The 24480-nt window shown below is 35.9% G+C and overlaps 1 protein-coding gene across 2 annotated transcripts in view; it reads right to left on the minus strand.

Annotated features, from left to right (window-relative positions):
* Positions 1–4269: 4269 nt before the first annotated feature.
* The window catches only part of GXYLT1 (glucoside xylosyltransferase 1), a 40163-nt gene continuing 19952 nt past the window's right edge, over positions 4270–24480 (minus strand). For both annotated transcript variants that reach the window (XM_008632765.2, XM_017733138.1), the window contains 6 exons: positions 16980–17154; positions 15886–16011; positions 14816–15067; positions 8678–8801; positions 8202–8374; positions 4270–6141 (listed from right to left, as the gene is read on the minus strand). In XM_008632765.2, coding sequence (XP_008630987.2) covers positions 5980–6141; positions 8202–8374; positions 8678–8801; positions 14816–15067; positions 15886–16011; positions 16980–17154 — 1012 coding nt within the window. In that variant the 3' untranslated portion in view covers positions 4270–5979. The remainder of the gene's footprint in view (positions 6142–8201; positions 8375–8677; positions 8802–14815; positions 15068–15885; positions 16012–16979; positions 17155–24480) is intronic.

A 24480-nucleotide genomic window follows, 5' to 3' on the forward strand; every position in this document is an offset into this window, starting at 1 on the left:
ATAAGGGAATGACTTTAAACTGGAAGAGGGCAGGGAAAAAATACTGTGAAGATGGTGAGATACTGGAACAGGTTGTCCAGAGCAGCTGTGGATGCCCCATCCCTGAAAATGTTCAAGGCCAGGCTGGATGGGGCTTTGAACAACCTGGTCTAGTGGGAGGTGTCCCTGCCCATGAGAAGGGGCTGGAACTGGATGAGCTTTAAGGTCCCTTCCAACCCAAACCATTCTATGATTCTATGATCTGCAAGTGGAAATAGACTGGGTCCCTGGTTTGTGCAACTAAGGTGGCACCCACATACAGGATAAGCATTTAAAATCTAAATTTGAAAGAACTGATAGTCATTGCTTTGATTAACGAAACTTGCAATCACATAGATCAAGTAGGCAGGCAGCAGCCATGCACCTGTCATAAGAGAACAGATATTCAGGGAAGAAACTACCAGATGATCACTCAAGGAACATAATGACTTTACTAATAGCTGCAAAATTCCTTCTACCTGAACATCATCAAATAGCAGTCTGAAGGAAAAGGAAAAATAAAACCCAACCACAGCAGTAATACAGATCCTCCTTTAATTACAGGTTTCTGTAAAGACACCTGTAATAATACCTCCTGTGTTACAGTGGGGATACTGTAACACGCATATATCAAACCAGGAGTCCCATGGAAAATAAGTATATATGGACAGATTCTTGATAGCTGTTTCAGAGAGATGTTTATTTCTCCAGCCGCATGGCCGGGGCTCTGCCCAGGAACTGTTCCAGTCACGGGACCAAGGGTCCTTCTGCCCGCGCAGGGAACACAAACCAACCCATGGGAACGAGGCTGAGCAGGGGCAGGGAAACCCCGTGTCTGTGCCCTCAGGGCCCCTCTCCCAGGGCTCCATGGCAGGGGAGGGACCCCAACACTCCTGCAATTTTTATAACCATTCAAATGAAAGAAGAGCTTAGTGTAATGATTATCTTTTAAAAGCAGTGCAGGGAAAAGGCAGAAAATATACAGAAGATGCACATTCATAAGTTTAAATGAGGACTCTCTCAAGAACTGACTGCGGCTGTGCATAAAGCAACCAGAAAACTGAAGAGACACAACTGAACTTTAACACAAGAATTTCCAATTACTTAATATTCCTTCAAGAAACTTAAAATTTTAATAGGCCCACAAAGGCTTGAAAAGGCACTGGAGGCCAACATATCTTAAATTTCATGACAGCTTGGGAGGACAAGCTGTTCTTATATAGATCCACTAAATGGTTACAAGAGATTTTGAGAACTACTTTAAAATGAGATTTCCTCCTCACTTCCTGAAATGGAAAATTCACTATTACTTCTGCAAACATCTTCTGGTTTGAAACCTGAATAATAGTTTCAAGTACTCTACTAGGACTACAATGCAACTGTGAAGCAACCTGCATTTCTATAGGAGATTAACTTAAGATTTGGCAGTTGAATACAGAAAGCAAGTTGTTAAATGTTTCTCTGTAGTGTTAAACAGATCAAACAACATTTTTTTGTTTTCCTAAGGGAACCTAGGGTGCATACACTCATGTTTAGTTATTTTTTACTTGCTGGGTTCATGCTTTGCCCATTTGGACAACGTGAGCAAATAACTTGGCTGTGATTTGTGCAAAACTCTGTAGGAATTTCAGTTATTCTTCTCAAATATACAGAAAAATGCAGCTGGACATTTGGCTGTGATTTGTGCAAAACTCTGTATCTTCTCAAATATACAGAAAAATGCAGCTGGACAAAACTGAACTTCCAAAGAGAAACAGAAGATATTCAAAAGAGATTAGAAATAAAACAGAAAAATCACTTCTAAGTTCCTGTGCATAGAAAAATGCTCAGATTGACAGTAACATAAGACTGTGAGACATAAGACAGATACAAGATCTTTTGCAAGATCCATGGTGATGAGAAGTAGGAAGCCATTACTTCACACTTCTACTGTCTCTGCTACAGAAGAATCCACTTTCTGCTAATAAAAGTCATACATTCTCATTACAGTTCCCTGCAACTTATTTTAACACACAAAATCACTGGAGCTGTTTCAAATGCCATCCAAAGTGGTGAAGTGGGCAGGAAAGCCACAATAACTATCATAAACACATTAGATACGGTGAGACAGAAGTTTAAAACATTAACTATTCAAAAGCGGATAATTTACTAAAAATTCTGGACAAAAACCCTATACATTCATTTAAATTATACATGAGTATTCCACTTAATCAAGTAAAAAAAATAAATCATACTGTCAGTAAATGGATATTGTTAAACCTGTTTTGACAGCTGAAATATTTTCAATTTCAACCAGAAAACAGACAATGAAAAATAACTTGAGACAGGGAGTGGAAACTCTATATGTGTCTATACATTTGGAGACACCTTTATAAACAAGGCAGAAGAAACCAGAAATCTAGTGTTTTCCTACAGACAAGCTAAAGTACCTTACTGCTCAGTTTCACCCCATTTAATCTGCCACAAACACCATCACAGCCATACATAAGTTAATAAGCAGCAGCACTACATTGCTATTTCCACTCAAAAAAAGAGCCCAATAATGCATATACAGCTAACACATTACACCTTCAGCTATACCTCTTACATGGTTCTACTTCTAAACCTTCCAAGCAGACACAGACCATATCCCACCACTAGACTGTAGCTACTTCCTTTTCCGTGCTGTGTAGATGGGAAGTATAATTTGGGAGGAGGAAAAGAAAGGCAGCTGGTTTCTCAGTCATCCTGTTATGTAAAGTGTACAGATGGAAGTGTGGAAAGACTGCATGGTTGGAGTATGTCTGGTATGGACAAGTATCTGGCACAAATTAAGAAATATGTTGACAGTTCAGTCTTCAAAACAGCATTTTGCCAGAGTTTACAACTTGACCAAATTTAGGTCAAAACCAGCACAAGACAACTCCATACTCTTTCAAAATATGTTTAAAACAAGAATAACGAAAAATATTTTTTCCCCCTCTAAACCTCTTTTCTTAGCCTTTCTAAACTTAAACCAAAAGCTTAGCAAAACCAATTCAACTGGCATTAAAGGTCACCTCAGTCTAAATTTCAGCAAAACTACAAATAACTGGACAGACATTTCCATAAGGCTTATACAGCCTTATTAACCAGCAGTGGCACAAGCACCATGCATAAGGATGTTTCAGTCCCATTAAGGGATAGCTTGCTTTTCATACTGTCTACAAAGAGTGACAGAAGTTCATCCAAACAAGGTAACATCATCTTCACAGAGATCTCTTTACCGTGAAGCTGTGATCCCTTTAAAAGAGACAGAATAATGGTACCGTGACATAGAGACAAATCAAGCACGAGGAAGACAGATTTATCTTCAGTTAACCTGAATGTACATTTCCTGATGTTTACATTTTTCTATCAAACTTTACACTTTATAATACCTTTATAATAAACAAATAAATCATTAAAAATGGGATTCCTAGAGGTCTGTAATTTGTTAGGTCATATTTTTTTGGTTACTTACAATGTTTGTAGAAAAAGCAATGTATCTAAAACTAGACAGCAGTATATCCTTGTATATAATAAGGATTCCCAAGCTAGATGTAAGCTCCTACACTTCTAAGCATCTAACCTTACAAATCAGGTATTGAAATATTTGGGACCATAACTGGTTTCTATCACATTGCCTGAATTCCCAATCTTTTAAGTGTCTCCAAATGTTTCCCTTGTAAGCCAGATTTTGGTTTTTGTTTGTAAAGGTATGTTGTTTTTCTAAATTTAAAACAGGGATTAGAGAACTAAAAATGTATTTGAAACAGACAAATACTCTGGAGAATTACTTAATGGAAGCTACTTGCTATTTTTAAAGTTTTTTAAAGTGTTCATGAGTGTTACCTGCAGGTAACCTGAGGTGAGCAGTTTTCATTTATATTAAAAAAATTAATCAAAACCTATGGCTTAAGGCCATATTCTATTTGTAATATGCTAAGTAAACATTCCTAGACATAGGCACAAAGTAAGAATTTTTGTTCTACAATAAGCATCAATATTAATTCTTTTTGTTCTCCTCCCTCACAAAATTTGAAATTTAAGTGGAAAGACTGCTGCTAATGTCCACATTCCCCTTTTTTTTTCTTAAACGGCCCATTAGGTTTTAAGAGTATCTTGACGTGTCTACAACATACTAAAAATAATTTCAAAACTGGAAGTTTCTGCAAAGACAAACACAAAAAACAGGTCAAAAGATTTTTTTAAATACACACAGTACCAGTAAAAAGGAAAGCTGAAGACAAATTGATATAAAAATCAGTATTTATGTAAAAAAATAATGCACTGCATATTGTAAAATCAGTCAGTTACAGTATTCACCTTCACACAGATTTCTACATTTTCAGGCTTCAAAAGGTTACACAGCAAGGAAAAGAGACCTACATGAGAGGCAGACTGCTTCCTAGACTCCATCCCAAGAATGTATACCCTGAGCCCGCAGGGAAATTAGAAGCAGGATACAAACACTGCTGACAGTGGAGTGTGTTTTTGTACTGCTAAACCATTTATCCAGCTCACATGGATCTGGAAGTCAGAGCCAGTGTATCTCTGACAAGGAAACAGGCACAAAAATCAAGCTTCTAAAATGGGGTTGGGACGAAGGTGCAAGTCAGTGAGTGGATCCTCCATGTTCAACACACAGGAACTTTCCTGGAATCCAAAAGCTCACTTTACGAAGACTTCATCTCAGGTTATCCAAGTTCAAATATACTTTACAAATACATTTCATACCATGCAAGTTTAAATATTTTACTGTAACACTAGAATTCAGCCCTTTTCTTCATGTTTTCCTCTGGAGAAAAAGTTTGTATTACTTAAACAGAAGTTTTTCTTTTGTCACTAACATAATTGGAGAAAACCTAATCCTTACCTGTTGCAAATCACTATCACTATTGACAGTAATGCACTAATGTAGTTGAGGGTCTGCCCCAAAACTATTTTAAAGCCATTTATTAAAAAAAATATAACAGGATATATTCTCTAAGAAACCCATCTACTACACAGTCTGATGAGGCATCAGAACTCTTACTACAGCTCTTCACTTTTTGGTACTACATACTCTATAACAATAATCAAGTAATAATTCCTAGTATGGAAATACAACAGCAACAGCTTTCCACCACTGGGCTTTTTTTCTACTTCCAAAATGTCCTATAAAGCTGCAAAACCATGACATTTTTAAAAAGTATTGTGAGACAAGCAATTTCAAACTGGATTTTTACTTAAAAACCCCTCAGTTCTGCTCTACCTTTTGATACTAATGGCTCTACAATGTTGAAACAAATAATTTTTAACATAAAGTCTCTGTATTTACTAACAGAGAAAACTAGTATCACATACTAGTTATTAATTTCTCAGAAAATCGTATAGTGTGCAGTTTACATCTGAGATAAACAAAACACGATTGTCAAAACAGTACTTCAACATGTAAGAGATGAACATATAAAGGCACATACAGATTGTCAATGATTACAACACATTTCTTTGACAAGAGAGTATTTTCTGCACTTGTAAACAACTTTGTTTACATAAAGGCTCACACCTTTAAAGTGAGGTTAGTGCTGCTGACTCAGTTATTGCTACATTCACAGTTTAAGAGAATTTTAGACAATATATGAGGTACACTCCCAAACAGAGCCATCTTCATTTCTTCCTTGTTCATTTATCATTAGATAACTGAATTATGCAGACTAAAACTACTGGCCATAGAAGCCAGAAACACCCAAATCATCAGATGCGAGATAAACATTAGCACTGATTAAACTTCTAAAGACCAAAAAGTCACCTTTACAGAAAAAAGTTCCTGTTCTTCATTACATGAATATTTTCTTCATTTTTATGTATGCTAGTAAACTTTTTTCTGGGCACACTAAGAGCCCATTCAAGCTGTAATAGAATTCTTGCACCTTTTGACCAGTTCCATTAATTCAATCTCCTTCAACTGGGAGTCAGAAATCACCTTCCCTTTGATCTTCTGGCATACAAGTCTCTTATGCTTTTTGTTAGCTGCTTTATGAATACTTTGTATACTCTTCCACAATATGTATGCGTGGTTTTCTGTAATTCCCGTTCTAGGGGCTGCAAAAGCGAATGAACCAGGTCATCTCCAAATGAATACTGTAAAGAGGTTAAGAAAATTTAAGGTTAATATGGAAGATTGTCATTACTCAGAGGTATTAGAGTTTTATAAAAATTATTTTTAGCATCGTATTTGCTGTCTATAAGCTTATTAAATGTTTTCAAGAACTGACAAGTGCTTCTGAATGCAGTAATTTAAAACACCTCTAAATTACAGAAATACACTCTCATGCTTTCAATAAACCTAACAAGAAAGATTTTTTTTTTAAATGTTAAGCAAATGAATGTATTCAGACAGGCAAGGAGGAAATTTTAAATTACCTTACCCAATTAAAAATTTACAAATCTAAAATGGTGTCTGGATTTTTTTGTTGTTGTATGGTAACTTTCTCAAATGACATATAACCTTTAAGTAATACAATTCTTACCAAATTATAATGAAACAGCAGTATAAAAAGTGGTACTGAAGTTTCATTAAACTGAATGATGGTCAAACACATACTATGTTTAACATGGGCATGAAATAAAGTTGTCATTAAATCAACAGCACAATGTTTTTTATAAACATATGATAAGTTAAAACAGTGTTTTCAAGTAATGTAATTTTGTTCATCTTATTACCATTGAATCAGTAGTGGTTTACGTACTTTCTCTGGCATGTTCATATACAAAATGGGATCATAAATATAAGGAAATAATTTTTTCTTCTATTTTTGACAATGCTCAAAGGAAACAAAGAAATCATATTTTTATGGAAATACAATCACTTTCCCTGCAATGTATTCTCAGACCCCCAAAAGTACTTCTCTTCATTTTTATATCTATATGACAATGTGTAATAAAGCAACATTAAAATATACTATTGATTTTTGTAGGTTATACACACACAGTACCGTGCTACATTAAAATGCATCAGTGCTAAATTTTACAGCTCTTCAGTGAGTACACTGATGTAATGATAAATAGTTTATTAGATGACTTATTTGCAGAATGAAATAACTCACTGTGCTTAGTATTTAAAGGAACAGCAATGTATTAATATACTGAATTTCTGGAAAAGGTCAAAATACAGTATGTAAAAAATTTTTTTACAGTCTGAATCTAGACACAATTAAGTATTAAAATGTTGCAGAAAATACATACAAACTTCAGGAAGAAGGGATTTTTCCTGCACTTTAAAATCTCCAGAAGAATGAAGCTTCTGGTGATAGCTTGTTCAGCCTGGAGAAAAAGACTGTCCCTCTCTCCTCTGCACTGGTGTGGCCTCACCTTGAGTAATGTGCGCCGTTTTGGAAGCCACAACATAAGAAGGATATAAAGCTATTAGAGAGTGTCCAAAGGAAGGAAGTGGTGAAGGGCCTTGAGGGGAAGCATTATGAGGAGCAGCTGAGGTCACTTGGTCTGTTGAGCCTGGAGGAGACTGAGGGGAGACCTCATTGCAGTTACAACTTCCTCTTGAGGGGAAGAGGAGGAGCAGGCACTGATCTCTGCTCTCTGGTGCCCAGCGACAGGCCCCGAGGGAATGGCCTGAAGCTGTGTCAGGGGAGGTTTAGGTTGGATATTAGGAAAAGGTTCTTCCCCCAGAGGGTGGTTGGGCACTGGAACAGGCTCCCCAGGGAAGTGGTCACAGCAGCAAGCCTGGCACAATGTTTGGACAATGCTCTCAAGCACATGGTGTGACTCTTGGGGATGGTCCTGTGCAGGGCCAGGTATTTGGATTTCAATCATCCTTGTAGGCCCTTCCTATTCAGATATTCTAAGATCTCCAAATGCTTATGGAAACAGTTTACTGGGTGATTTATTAAATAAACAAGAATAAAGCCTTTTAAATAAACACTGACAACTGCAGGCACTGTTTTAGAATCCTAACCTAGACATAGCCTACACTCTGTTTCAGAAGATGCTCTTCAAAACAGGAATATACTGGAACTCCATCCAAACAATAAAGAAGAAACTGGTGAAACACCTGACACTACTTAAAAGAGAAAAAAATTACTTTGTTGCAATCAAGATGAATATCAACTTACCCACAAAACACATGTACCACTATAGATAAACATACATAAAATAACAACTAGTACAATGCAAAAAACACTTACATTTTTTATTGCTTCATAGACAGCCCTAAAAGTCGGCTGTTTATCATCGTGGTAAACACCTCTGTTTCCATGAAGAATAAATATACCTTCCTCTTCAGCTGTCCTACAATTGCTTCCATAGATGCAGTGGTCAGGCCGGTAATTCCATTGGCAAGGAAAGACATAAAGACTTTCTGTGCAGAAAAATGAAAGCTCTGGGTTAAGTAGCAAAATTGTTTCAGAAAATAAACCAATCTTCTCTTTATTTATTTATTTAGGACTGCTTTATAAATTTCTGTACAGTTGTTTTGAAGTCTCACAGTGAACTACACTCTAACAAGCTCCATCACTGTCTCTCAATTGCTTTCAAAGAATTAAAGAATAATCCCATGACTGCTTTTGCCCAAAAGCCTGCTAATAGAATATTTTCCTGGGTTTTTGAACACCATGGAAAAGATAACTTTACAGTGTGAGACTTAAAATCAATGCAGATTTACCTGGATTGTGAAAAAACATAATGTTCAATAGATCCTGATCACCCCATGTTATGTTCAACTTGTATTTCTTCAGTAATGGCATAAGAATTTCTCCCCATTGTAACCGGACTGGTGTCATGTCATTCTATTTAACAAAACAAAGCAAAACAACACACATTCAGGACAGTTATACCTATAGGGAAGGAAATGCCTTACAGAATCGCAGTAACTTGCACTTCAAAGTTACAAATCTCAAATGTATAGATGACTCCTTCCTTTTAAACCAGCAAGTCTATCTAAGGAAAACAGTTATGGACACTTCCAGTATATTTTATTTCTCAGTTATTAACTTACCAGGAAAATTTCCCTCTAACATCTTAAACCAAGAATTCTAAGAAATAGCAAGGAGTTTTTTTATACAGCAGTAGGATCTAACACCAAAACTGCATTTAAGTCATGCAGCAAGTAGATGGGAAGTATTTAAATATCCACACTTTATGCAATTTCTCTCTTTATCACTGAGTGATAATATACACAAGTTCTAATGCTAACTGGAAAAATTCAAACCAGTTCAATATAAAATTAATTCTTAAATAGTTCCAAACACATACAGATAATAAATACTGGCTACAAAGCAGTGTACAAAAATACAGAAATCCTTCAAAGGTTTTCAGAAGCATTTTCATCAAGTTGAACTTATTTTTTTTAGTTACTGAACTTGAATTTCCACATCAATGGGACAACTTTTCACTAGCAAAAGTCAGAAAGAACCAAAACAACAGCTGTTACTGAATTCCCAAATTCTTGATTTAGCAGAATCACTTCAAAAGAAAAGTTCTTCTAAGGTTCTGGTTGAGGAGCTGCTACTTGGAGTAAATTGGCCTACACTGAATACCATGTTACCAAAGGGATTAAAATCTGCAGTTTAAATGGTTACATATTCTACAGCTAATCTCTTACCTTTACTTAAACTCAACTAGAACAGGAAAGGAACAAGGCTGCTCACTTTGTACCCTGTACTTCACAGTTTTGAGAGTAAGGATGGAATAACAGTAAGTCCCACAGAGAGATAATTCCTGAACAAGTACAAGCATTGTACTCTTGCTTCTTTTTAACCAAGTTGCCAAAAAGAAATTTTTATTAGAACTCCAGTATAGTTTGGGATTTGCATACAGGAATATCATGTTAAGAGACAGATTACCAGGAGCAAAATACTCAGTTTGAGATTTACAGTATCAAAGAATTCCTTCTCTGAGCTTTACACTGACAAAGTGCACAAATCAGCAGTTCAGTTTTTACTCTTTCCTCAAATCATTTCAGCCATCAAATATGAAGAGCTTTCAGAACTGAAGACTAAACCGAGAAATACTACAAGATTTCAGACAAGAATTAATACAAAAAAAGATCTACAGCTTATATTATGTAAGAAGCCAAACAGAATATTACAGTTCCTTCTCTCCTAAAAAATTTATGACTTAGATTGCCTGCAAGTATTCGATGAGCACTGGCATAAGAAATGCACAAGAAAATTGTTCTCTAGTAAGAATTATCATTGGACTCAATATAATGTGATTAAATGAAATAAAACACAGGCTTTAACACTAAGCTAAAACCTTCCAAAAAAAAGCAAATAAATCAGACTGACTCACAGTCGGTAAGGATTACTCCCTCACCTGAACTTTGCAATTCACAGAATATTGACCTAAGGTTTAAATTTAGACAAAATGCTAAGAATTAAAAACAGAATTAAATTATCTCATTTCATACCAGGATAATAATGGTAAGAGAATATACAGTAGCAAATAAAGTTTTAGAGCAACCCACAGAAATAGAAGTTTAAATTGTTAAAAGTCATTATTTAACAGAATTTTCTTTTCACTTGTACAGTTTTAATAGCAGAGAAATCCAGAGGATATCCCAAGAAGATGCAAAGCAGGTAACAACATAAATCATATAGCCAGATGTCTAGAAGCACTACTACTTGGCAAATAGTGCTGTCAGATTTAAGAACTGGAAATTGTAATATTTCCATAACCTTTGCATAAATAGGAAAGAGCTATATATTAATAAAATAGCAGTGATATATAATGACACCAATGTAGGAGCAAGAGAAACTACTTGAATAATTCCTTGTTTTCCTTCTTCCAAATATTCTATGTAACTTGCAGTGAGGTGAAACAGCCTGAGAAGTACGATGGTGATAGAACTGCTTTTCAGAATTTACTCAAGTAAAAAAAACTCCAAGAAAAAACTCTACAATAATTTTAGAATTTCCAGAATATAAGCCTTCTCTCCAGTATTCCACAACATGCAAAGAATGTTACAGATTTGAGAAAAAAACCCCAAATGATAATAGGCATTTCTGTGATGCCATCAAACTGATACAGACAGGCTCTTAAGAACTCTCAAAATTCTAGTTTACTTGAGCAGAAGAAAATGTGTAAGAACAAAATATATGCAGGGACATCAAAGTATTTTCTGACACTTTGGGTTGGTTTTTTGTTTGTTTAGCTTAGTCATTACTCATTTCTGTACCAGAAAACTTCTGCCTGGCCAAGACTGAAGTCAGACTTAAAAAAGCTATCACATTTAGCCTCGTATTACCTTTTTCTAAATTCTAGGAAGAAAATATTAAAGCTGAGGAAAAGTTCTCAAATCACACAGCAATATCTAAACTAGTTGCAGTTGTGTCGCACAAACAGCTGACCAACTTAAATTTCCTTAATGCCAAGGGAGAGCCAGCCCTCTTCTTTCTGGTTACATGATTCTACCCTGCTCTTGCACCAGCAGTGTAGTGCTAACACTTACTGCATGCTTTTGTAAGCTGATGTACTTCAATAACCCAGCAGAAGGATTTTTTTTTTTCTACTGTTAGCAAGTTGAATTGAATCACATAAAGCACCAAACACCAAAGGCTACGACCAAGTAAATAAGAAAAGCAGGGAAAAGCAGCTGGTAAGAGACAGCAACCTTCCTTTTAGAAGCAATCTGGTTTTGTGCAGGCTCACCATATTTCTTGAAACTACAGCCCTAAGCAACACTGAATGGTAGAAAAAGGTTATAATGGTATAGGTCATAGAAGCTCTCTGAACTTTGGGGTTTTTTTCTGAAGCATACCCATGAACCTCTATTTTGCACACTCTATTTGAAGTTAATTTGTTTGGGGCTTGTTTGATTTTCTAAGAGCTTGTTCCCTTCCTTGACTGCATCTCAGGCATCACAACTAACCTTCTTAATAAATGTGATAGAAGTCATTCCTCTCTAGTCACATTGCCTCATTGGTCTTTTTGTTAAAAAGCACCATACCTGTAGCAATTGCTATATTTCTTCCAGTTTAAAAAAAAAAATCTACATCTATATGTATACAAATACAAAAGAAGTCACCTACTATTACATCTTCCATATCCTAAACAGTCTTGAATGCTTTACATTCCCGTTTTCTAAGTGCTGCTTAGCAGAGACAACATGTAGGCACTAACCATCAGAAGCTTCATTATGAATTCTAGTCTCACGTCCAGTTATGCAGTGTAATGACCACACTATATTCAGTAACACATCTGTGCATGCACATGTATCTGTATACCAGCATACACATGTGTGTATTTAGTGCATGTATTTGTGCTGTACATATACACAGAGACTCACAACACACAAGACAAATAAGACAGGACCCGGAGTAACAACATCCATTATGCAACACCAACAGCCAAGGAGCTAGGATGCTTGTCTGAAATGGCCTGACCTGACAGTCCTGAGAAGATTGAGACTAAATAAGTAAATGGATAAAAGATGACTTAATCCTGGAGCAGTACATGGAACTATAGGTTATTGCTACCCAGATGAACATTATAACCATTGGCTAAAGTCTCTGGTTCTGCTTTTTTTAATCTATCTTCTGGATAATCCTGACACAAATCAATGTGACAACAGAAGAAAGATGCTTAAAGGCCTCAAGCAGCTCAGCTTGTAATTTGGGCTACAACAGACAAAGAACCCAGAGTTTTAAACCCATAGCACTGGAGGAACATCCTGATCCAAAACTTTCACTTCAGATAAATGCTCTAGCACTACAGTATCTTGCAAAAAGGTCTACAGGCATCTTTAAAAAGATACAAAAATTCCCAGAACTTATATACTCCTTGAAGAATTTGCTGAGCCTCCCGAAAGAATATAAACAAATTCACACCTTCCTATAAAACAGTGAAGCATTTTCTAATTCTACTATATTTCACTGGAAAAATTAATGGGACACAAGATGGAACTGTTACGTCTAAGGTCCAAAAGCATCTGCAGTGTCACTGGCAAGGGGTACTAGGATAGTCCCTACCCCTGAATTTGGTTTACCTCTTTTCCAAAGGTGTGAGAATAGTAGCTCCTTTGCTATCAGTCACAAGCAAAGTCATACACTCTCAGGCCCACTGTGTAAAGACTCAGCTACACTAAATCCTTTTCCAAGTTTTGCTTTTATGTCTGCAATTTTTTTCTTATTAACCAATTCTCTTTATAATAAGACATTCAAGGAACCTGAAGATGAGAACAAAGTCTCTGCAAGTTTCCATGAACAGTTTTTGTAATAAAGCTTGTGCATCTGAGGGCACTGGGATGCTCTGCATGCTTGTTGGGACCACACTCCAGGTACTAAGGGAGAATAAACTAAATGGCTCCCCCGCTCAGTGCTGTCTTAGCCCAGATCTCACAGAATCACAGAAAAAAATATCCTAGCCCTCTAGAATCAAGGGAAAGGGCAGTGTTTCATTTTGAATTTCAAAATAATCATGAATTATTTCACCTAATTAAATCTTATATTTTAAGTATATGTATACATACTTAAATTTAAAGAAAACACCAGTTTTAGGTGTTAAGGAGAAAGGACTTCATGTTGTCCTCTAGAAAACTACAGTTCATTTTATTGACAATTTTAGTATCCTACATAATCTGTATACTTTTGAAAATTTTAACTCCAATTTTACCAAAAATGCATAAAGTTTCCAATGAATTTATAACCTAAGTTGTACTGAGAAGTCAAACCAGAATTCTGGCATAGTATGAATGAAAGACCAACTTTATCTTAGTGTTTACCACACTCAAAATAAACCACTATACAGAAATGCACTGTCAGAGGATAAGATATATGCGTGTTCAATCCCATGTTTTTCTCATTATACTTTTCAGTATTTTCATTTCTCCATATGCTATAATCAGTAAAACAAACAATTTAAGTAGACAATGCAAGATTTCATTGATGATATATATAACAATGATAGAGACGTTTTCTTGGAGAAACTACAGCCATATATACTACAGCTACTATAACTTTCTACTTTACAACTGAGACAATCCATTCTCCAGTTCTCTTAAATTCTCTGAATTTCCTTAAAGAAAAATACAGAGCAAGAATGCTAGGACGAAGGCTGTTTATTAAACTGGAAATGGGGGAGAATTAATGTCTACTGCAAGTATTGCCCCTCTCATGGATGCATCTTCCAAAAGTTTTTGGCTGCATGATTATTTTTCCCTAATCAAACTTCTCTTAAACAGAGATGTACTTTTCCCTCAAGCATAATCACATAGCACTGCTATTGTACTTGTGTTTCAAGTACATAAGAAAAAACTTCAAGTCTCAGAAGCAATGACCATTTCTACTGCTGTGTGCATTGCTTCCATGCACAAAGGAAAAAACTAGGACTTCAAAGCAAATAAAAAGATACTTAGGGTGATAATCACCTGGCTACAATGTAAAAGAGCAAAATTTGGAAACCTTCGTTTTCAAGAACTTACTAAATGTTTTAGCACCACCTCCTGGTCATACAACTACACACATTTTACAAGTTTACAATAATAGGTTTCTGGGATGCCTGTAGTGAAGAAATAATGTAGGCATGCCTGTTAGCAAATGTAATTTACAGCAAATTGTATCAAGTCACAAGCTCTCTCAGAACTAAGAAAAATTAAAACAATCAAGCACACTTGAAGTTCAAGAATTCCAACTCTTACAGTAAATGTCATTTAAAAAATAGATACTATTTTAAACACAGTATACTTTGAGAGCATTATTAGAATTACAGAAAAAACATTTTGAAAAATACACATGAATATGAAACAGTAATAGAATTAAAAGACGGAAATGCACAGAAAATGCAATAGAGGCAATACACATACCTTGAAATATTTTCTTCTGATACGTGTCATATTCATTAGCATGACTCCAGAATTAATTCCAGTTACTCCATAATAGGGATGTCTAGCAAAACGATTATACCACCCAATACGAGGTTCTTCATGTTCCGGTGCCATTGCAGCAATTTGTGTGGAGTTGAACTTTCCCAGAAAAGACCAAATATCATCAACAGGCCTCAAAAACAGGATGTCAGTATCAACATACAGTAGTGAATCCACATTTTTGAGGATTAACTGTGAGGGAAAGAAATTTAAAACCAGAATTTTAAGTTTTATTGAACTTCTCTTCATAAAATACAATAAAGTTTAACAAATTTTTGTCATATGCAAATATATTCACTTCAGGCTGACAGTTCGCAGCCAATAAATTTGTCATCATTCCTTTTTCTCACATTTTAAAGAATTTTTGTAGAGGGAACTAAATTTTATATAGAACAGCAATGCAAAGGCACTCATTCCACACTTTATGTATCAGGGCTCCTTAGGAGTAAGTAGAGACCAGGTGTAATGTTACTCCAACAGGAGCTCCTGTCTTGCTCTTGTTCCCTTGCTTCCCCATGCAGCTAATCAGACAAGTGTCAAGAGCCCCAAAAGAGACAGTATTTGGGACACAGCTGCCACAGCTCTAATTCACCAAGCCTGAAGTATGTTTTCTGAAGTGTCTTAGATGAGCAGATGCACAAAACACTGGCAACAATAGCCCATTTCTTGTTTCCTTTTCTCTAACACTTCTCAGACCCACGCATGCAGGCTTTCAAACTGAATGAGGAGATGAGGTGTGATAAATCCATCTTATCTCTGAGAAGATGACATGACCTATTACCTCTTTCTGAGGATATTGTGCCATAATGCATCAGGTGAGAAAAGAACTTCTATACCATAGGGTATAACAGCAGAACATTAAACTCAGAGGGCTTTTTAGGATGTCATAAAAGTAACTTTCAGGAGTAGTAGTAGTACTTCATTTAAAATCAAACAAAAATCAGAGTAACAAGGACAGTTTGATGCTTCATAAACAGACTTCTAGATCGTCTTATTACAAAGTAACTTACTGGCAAAAATAGCCTTTGTGAAGCACATGGTTTAAACAATTTCTTCCATTCTGCTGCACTCTCAGATGGAAATGTTATTGGATATAACGTGTAATTAACTTTTCCTTCATATGGGAATTCATCAAGCTATGTGAAAATAAGAAATCACAAAAATTACTTCAATTCTATTACAAAAAATAAATCAATTTCACCATTCAAATTGATACTTGCACACAAGTGCAATGCCTCTTTGCCATAACAGAAATACAAGAATTTGTCAACTAATCAAAAGACTTGAACAAAAAGTGGCACCTGCAGGCTACTATGAAGAAAACACATCATGTCAGATCACATGCAAAAGGAAGAGAAAGTAAAATAAATTAGTATTTACAAAAAGTAAGTACATGAATTAAAACTCTTCCTCTCTTAACTAGTTACCACATAACAAATACCACTGAAATCTTCCGAAATTTAAAGTAATCTTACTCCATTTTTGCCACAGATTCTGTTTGCGTAAGTGTATATAAATTAGCATGTGTAACATACTAATGTCACAGTTAATGTGACATTTTAAGCGGAAAAATAGTAAAACCCTCCATAGTGATAGCCTAGTCAGCTTCTAAAACTGCTACTCCAGTCATAATGTAATTTTCATTAACTGAAATTTACTAAAATTAGACATAACCATATCTACCACATTCAAAAATTGATGTTTCACTTTCTCTGAACAATGTAAGACTGACTCATGCTGTAAGCACAGGGACAAAAAAAGGACAGATCTCTAATTTTTTCTTCTAAACCCAACTCTAAAAAAGCTCACACAAGGTAACTTGGTTTGCATTCAGAACATCAGGCTTGTATTTCACAGATTCAAGATGACAAAACAGGAAGTTTTTTTCTGACTCTAGAAGAAACTCTGGTATCAGCAGCTGGCATTCTTCCACAGGAAAAAATTTCAAAGATCCTCATCCAACACTATGAATGTCTCATTACCTTATTTTTAGGCTCCTGCATTTCTGCCATTCTACCAAACAACTATCCAAGAAGTAGAAGATTTGCTGTATATTACTCAAATTGTGCTACAAATTGATTGAATACATTTTTTTAATACTTACTATGTCTTTGAAACTCTCATGCAATTGGTCCTCAGCAAAAATATGAAAATGGAGAGGTTTGATGCTGAAAATAATGGCTGATCTCAACATAGTAACAGTCTCCTCCAGTCTTTCACCACAGGCCACCACTGCTAGATGCATTTTCTCAGAAGGATGTGTTTTCATATAATCATATCTGATACAAAAATATTTTTTCATTTGACATTATTTCTAGCACAGGCTTAAAGAAAAACTCTACTATTTACTGCAGCAAGTAACTTAACAAAATACCCTTTATCATACTTAAACCAGCAAAGTATAACTCAACAGAGCATGCAAACTACAGCATTACACCTCGTATGTATGCTTACATTTAACCTGAATCATTCTCATGATCACTCCCACCATCCCAGCCTACAGGGGAAAAAAAAGGTCTAGAAGTTCTATACACAAACATTTATTCTTTACAATCCTACTATTCATTACTAGCAAGGAAATTCATCAAAATAGCTATGCTGAAAGAAAAACTACATTAAGTTACATCAAAATGTCATAGGCTGACAGCACATTACGTCTATACAGAAATTTTTTCCCCTTTCCCTGGACTAAATACAGACATAGGAAAAAATGACAAATGCAGCAGAGTTGAACTCAACAACAAAAGTGAGATAACCCCTACTTTCAAGAAGTTCTCTTAAGAACATTTTTGACTGATCTAGGTTTTGTCCATTTTCTGCTCCAGTAAGTCCTTTTTGGTCAAGTACACACTTCAGCGCTTCACCCAAGCACTCAAAACACAGAAAGTTTTCTCCTATCCTTCCGTCTTGCAGGAGTACAACCTGGGCTGGAAGAGGGGGGAAACTAATAGCTCAGATGGCCTTGTGGGATGCCCTGGTGCTCCCAGTGGTTCTGGAAAATCCCTCAGGCACACTGACCACACACACTGTTCATGTCCTTGAGGCTAAATCATTGCAAGTTGTGGGGACTGGGAAATCCTTTATTCATGAAGACACCTGTGCAACAGTTATGCTGAGAAGTGCCTGGAATGTATCATACAGCGTACATTTAAAAGTTATTTCATTATTTTTATATAATAGACTAAAATTGTTGTCAGGAAATACCATTAGCTTGGTGGCAAACACAGTGGGTATACTAAAAATCTCCTGGATTTCATATATTTAGTCACAAAAGCTTTCAAAGCTTTTAAACACACATCAACTCAGAGCCCATCTTCAAAACAATATTATGCACTTGAGCTCTTTGGACAGACTACGGGAGGAAAGGGGCTAATAGAACCAAAAGTATCTGAAGGTTTAAATTACCAGTTTAATGCCAAATTATGCAGACAAAACCAATTCTGATGTTAGAAAAGACTTTACCAAACTAGTAACAGTAGAGAAGTGCTTGACAAATCACCCATTCTTAGAAACTTGTCGAAGAGAGACACTTCAAAATGGGAATTACCAGATGTGATTCTTAGCACATAATCTCCACCCAATTTATGCAACTATGTAAACACATAAAAGTTTTCCTTTAAGCTGGCAATACATAATATGCAAATATGCCTCTTTTCTTTAAGGCACAGAAGAGCTACACACATTATTTTCAGTTCCACAAGGCAAAATATAAGCAAAGCTATCACTGTAAAACTGCTGAATTTTAATGCCATAAATAATTGCAGCATTTAAAAAACATTCTCAGTTTTGAAAGAACTTAATACCCTGGAACTGAAAAAGTCCTTTTTTTTTTTTAATCTTAAATTCAGGGATTTATGATTAATAAAATTTAGATTAGATTATGCAGCCAGTCTTAAGTCAAGGTTCAGGGCATTATTAAAAATCACATGGATGAAAGACCTCATAGGTCAGATTTAGATCCAAAATAGGGCACCTAAATGAAGATGCTAACCTACAAGATTGTGTCCAATGTCTCATTAAAGCCAATAGAGATCTAGTGAGCAGGCTTTGGAGTATCGAGAGCAATTAATCTTATTTCAAAGTAAACACCTAAGGCTTGAATCGATTTTTAACATAGGTATAAGTGCCATTTAATAAGTTCTAGAATATCCCACCTGATCTCCAGATGCCAGTCCAAAAAGACTGGGTATTTCAAAGATCATTTTGTGTCTACTAGTCCTAAAAAGATGTCTAGGGTACCCAGGTGCTTCGTGATTAACACCAACTATTTACTTCTCAGCAACTAAATGGCTGGTCACCTGGATCATCCTCTATGCCCTTTCAATTTTAGTGACTGTTTAAGACCTACCTGGCATAGACACCAATATGCAGACATCTATATTCAGATGATTTAATCTGCAGACTGAAACCTTTTATAAATCTTGAAGCAAAATCTGAAACTTAGTTCAGGTTAACACACACACTCACAAAAAAAAGAATCTTAAAATATAATCAAGACATGCCCATTCAGACCTTTACACATACAGCTAATTTAAACATTACACCCTGTAGTAAGTAGTAATGTAAAAAACACAATGCAAGCTGAATATGATGAGGGTAGTTGAAACCCAGAAATAAGTACACTGCTACAGTGTGAACAAGCTGCAAGCAACAGATTAGCCTCATCACTAATCCACTGAAAAGGGAATTACAATAATTAAGCCCCGAAGTCATGAGAGCCTACAGTGATATTACAAAGTCATGTGATAAATAAGGGCAAAACCTACACAAACTGCATAGCTGAAAGCCAACCTCCTGAGCCACATGTAACACACACCTTTCCATGAATAAAGTATGACAAAAATTATGCCAAAGAAACTCTAAAATGCACTGAGATTCAAAGACTGTATTCTATTATTTCTACATCTAGTGACATCTGCAAATAAAAGAATATTTCAAGCCACACAACAAAAAACTGACTGATCATGTTACAATGCTTTTACAGTCACTTTGTTCACACAATCTCTGTTCTCTAAGTTTCAGACTTATTGAGTTCAATTTTTTATACCTGTGCTTAAAAATTATTCTTTTAAAGGCAAAAAAAAAATTTAGAAAGAGCTAACAAAAACTGAATTTCATATCATATAGGAAACAGCTGGACTCAGATCCATAAAATCACAGCATAAAGCTTTATCCCTGAAGCAGGTAGAGCAAGAAGCTGTTGGAAAGAACAGGCCACCATTCCCTCTGTGGACTATCCACTACAAAGGGAATGAGACATATTAGATCTCAAAAATTTATTAAGGCAGAAGTTATGAGACTTCGGAATTGTGGTCCTTACTCCAGACTCCAGGAAAAGACATCCTTTAGTGATTATAAACTGCATTTGACTTCCCTGCATACAGACCACTGAGAACCACAGCCCCCTTTTTAGCAACCGGGGCTCAGTGCTGCTCCTCTCCCTTTCATGTACACCTCTCTCCACTGCCAGGGAGAAGTCCTATCCCCATCTTCATCCAGGAACATATTTACTGATAGCCCTCAGCTGCCAGCGTCTTTCATCGCTTTTTCCTCTTCCTGATGCGAGAGGCAGCATAAAATGTAAATTGTTCAGCAGAGCTTATCAGCTTGAGCTCTGCAGTCTCATCTTCCATGTGAACACTTCTACCGACAGAGCCAATTACCTTTTTCACTACTTGTCTCATTCCCTTCTTCAATATTATGTCTACATGGCTTTAGTTTTCCCACTAATTTCTTCCCAAATTATCTGCCCTCAACTGCTCCCTTCTTTTCGCACCTCTGTAACCCTTCTCCCCATCTTTCTCCACTGAAGTTAGGCATGCAGCTACCTCACCAGAAGCCAGGGAAAGGAAAAGCATGTTCATTTAGATAACTGGCCCAGTATCTGTTATGACCAAGTGATATAAGATCTTTTGGCAATACATTTTTTTAGCAGTTCAGTTGATGAGTTGACAACGAGCAAAATAAAATTTATTCTACAAGAACAGTAACTTGTCTGAAGCTGAGCAGTTTTGGTATCAAGAGTACCACAGCTCTGGTATGAACCTTTATTGAAACTCAAATACAGGTTCTGAAAGGGTTAAGATGCTTTCAAAAGCGAGGAGATGCTTTTAAAAAAATTGTTGAGAGGCAACATGAAAACACAAAAATACAAATGTATATTTTTATATGCACATTTCTAATTACTAATAGCTTGATCTTTTGGTGTGGGAGAACCTAGTGGAAAAGCTGGGAAACAAGCAACAATAGAGTGAAATACAAACTGTATTTTAGTAAGGATTTTGGATAGAGTAACAAAGAAAACTTGACAGACCTAATTTCTAAAGAAAAAGAAAATCTCCAGCATGGAAGAGAAAGGCGGCACCTGTAACCCAGTAGAAGATACTGAGCAGAATGCCATGACAGGATTTGAGTCTCTAGGGAGAAATAAGAGAACTTCATTTTTGTGAAGACACTAATTACACTTGAGGGGTAGGGACAGTAAGAATAAACAAAACACTTGAGACAGAGCTCCACACATACTCCCATGAGTCTAGGAAACACATTTAAAACAGTCCACTTTTGACAATGTGAGTAAAACACATGTATTTTAAAACATACTTCTCAGCAGCAGCATAAGGCCAGGTACAAGCCTTGCCCTGAAGTATTTCTGTGTCAAGTGTAGACCTTCATTCTGTACTGATTAATTCTGCTGCTAATAACCTCTGAGAGAGGAACATAGGTGGATATCTTCAGTGAATCTGCTACAACAAGGTTTTCCAGAGCCTGTCTGTCAAGACACTGCCTTATATTTAAGCATGTTTACCATGATGCATTGTATATTAAATTAGCATTTCTAGGTCAATTACAATTATAAAGCTGTAATTCAGTAGTACACTACAGAGGTATGTTTTGACAGGTTTACTTTTCTAGAACCTTCATGGCATCCCAGATGCACTTCCTGGGAAAAAAAAAAAAAAACAACAAATTTTATTGGCACTAAACACCCACCAACTCCACAAAACACTTAGCTCTGTCCTTCAGACTTGACACAAGGAACTGCAGTAGAGGTCACCTCTATTTGTTTAAGGTAGGGTTCTCCTCACATAATACATGGAGTGAGAGGGTACCAAAACCTCAGGAACATCCTGTATAGTGTTCCATCTAATTTGGTGTAATAGAAGTGGCTTTTATAATTAGCATGGAAAATGCTAATTATATTCATTAAACAATGCTGGGAAAGTATTTTCACATAATCAAACTGTATTATTTCAAATCTGGCACTACAATGTACCTCAGAAAATCAAATTGTAGATATGTAAGTACAATATAGATGGCTTACTTATTGCATCCTTTTTCCTTTAATGCCCTGTTTGATCTAATCAATCAACCACTAAGAAGCCCAACCCAGAAGCCTTTAGCCACCAGAAAAAATAAAGCAAATAGGCAAAGTAAGAAGGCAGCAAAGCTACACTGATTAAAATGCAGCTGTTGAATCACTCCTACACTTATTACAAGTAGGATCAAGGTAACTACAGACATTATCTGGATTTGAAAGTGATGAAAATTCTAATTTTTATTTAGCTTAACGTTCTACTACAGCACTGAATGAAAAACATGTCATAATCAGAGTTTATTTTGTAGAACTATGCTAATGATATCACTGCATATGATGTCCAAATGTAATCTACTCAATGCCAACTCAATTAGTAGATCAGGTTTGAGTGTTACAATATATTAGTAATTTTAAATTGACTATAAAAATATGAAGTCCCGTTCTCCAATGAGCCAGATAGTTTAGAGAAATTCCGTGTTTCAGGACTATCACAATTCATCTCAATATAACCATACCACATGAAGCTCAATATACCCCAAAACTTAGTGAAACTTTCCACTTTAGCAAGCAACACAAGTTAAAACCCACTTAGTTGCAACATCCAACAACTGAAATCATCCTGGTCAGATAGCCATAATAAGGATCCCTAGGAATTTTTTCTTAGTCAGTCCCAGTAGGAAATAAGCAGTCATACCAGCTAAACCACACTGAGCACTTTGAAAGTGTACTAGAAAAGCATCATCTAGACCATACAAAACCTGAGCCCCATGTTATCTTTATCAGCATTTGTTAATTTTGATAAAATCTATACCATTGTACGTAAAAGCAATCTCATGCTTCCTCTGTCAATGTGAAAGCTGACAAATAGTCTGTGCCAGAAGCACAACACATGACATTCTCAATAAAGTTGATAATCAGAATAGTGGAGAAAAAATGTGGGTGCAGAACAGCTACAAAATCCTTCCCACACACAGCATAAGCAATTGATCTTACACTGATTAACCTAAAGATCCTTATTACTCATTATTAGAATCAGCACCTGTTCAGAGCTCATCAATTTCAAATGATCTTCAACTATTGCATGACTCATACTGAAGTCTAGATACACACCTCTCTCCTAAAAACTTTCCAGATTCCTCTACACATCTCCAACACTTCTATCATAAACACTTGAATCTTAAAAATACATACAACATTGGTTTTCACTTTATACACTTAAGGCTACTTAGAGGAAATACGTAGCAAGCTGCCTTTCAAAAATGTCTATGACAAGTTCTCTCATGGGTAAACAAATCCCTGTGGTTCTGATATCCAGGAGGAAAAAGGTAACTGAAATTTCAAGTTAGAAACACAGAGATAACAAGCACTTAGTTTTTTCAACAAAAACACTTAAAAATCCAAAAGCTCCCAATGTTTTAAAAACTTCGGTGGAAAATGGAAAGGAGACATTCTAACCCTGAGATAAATTTTAGGACTGTACTATGGGCAAAGATATCCCAGCTGTATGATCTGCTCTTCTAAACAAACTCATTTGGTTAGTTTATTGAAACAGCAAGAACAGAACATTAGACATTCCGTTCACAAGCTGATTTATGATCTGATTAAACAGTGCTGCTCTCACAGATTAAATCAGGCCAAATAGATTCAAGATTTGTATTAGTGCATTTCAATAACCAGACTCTGTCACCTCTATTAAAATTCATTGGGAATTCTATTATTTTGTTGCCACCGTTTAAGCACTGGAGTTAGCTATCATCAGATTTCAATTAGATATTTAACTCTTATGTTCTCCTTATATCGCTCTCCCTATCCTAGTCTCTCCATAGTCCAGCTTTATTCTATACCTCACTACAACAATCACACCTATGATGAACACAAAGGTTTAGTCAATCCAGGATGAAATTACTTGGAATAAGACATTATTATGGTAGAACAATCATTCCTTCCCATTTCAGAAGATACCCAACTTAGAATCACAATGTTGCCTCTTTATGGAAAAAGTTTTCAAGAGACTATCTTCATGAAGAATCTTGAAATGACCCTATAGATACTATCTCAGAAAACAAGAATGATAGACTTCACTTGCAGTGGTTAATAACCTTGCATGCAATTAAATTCATTCTTCTTCCTCCAAAAATCCTACTGTAAACCTGAGAACAACTAGTAAGTATCATATTTGAAGCAGCCTTCAGCTTTTCAGGGCACCTAGCACAATGCACACACTTTGTTTGAGAGTTAAACAAAATTATAACTCATATCCAAACCAAACTGCAATTATCTTCTTTGTTAT

This window comes from Corvus brachyrhynchos, unplaced genomic scaffold (genome assembly GCF_000691975.1).
Source record: "Corvus brachyrhynchos isolate BGI_N302 unplaced genomic scaffold, ASM69197v1 scaffold32, whole genome shotgun sequence".
Classification (NCBI taxonomy): Eukaryota; Metazoa; Chordata; class Aves; order Passeriformes; family Corvidae; genus Corvus; species Corvus brachyrhynchos.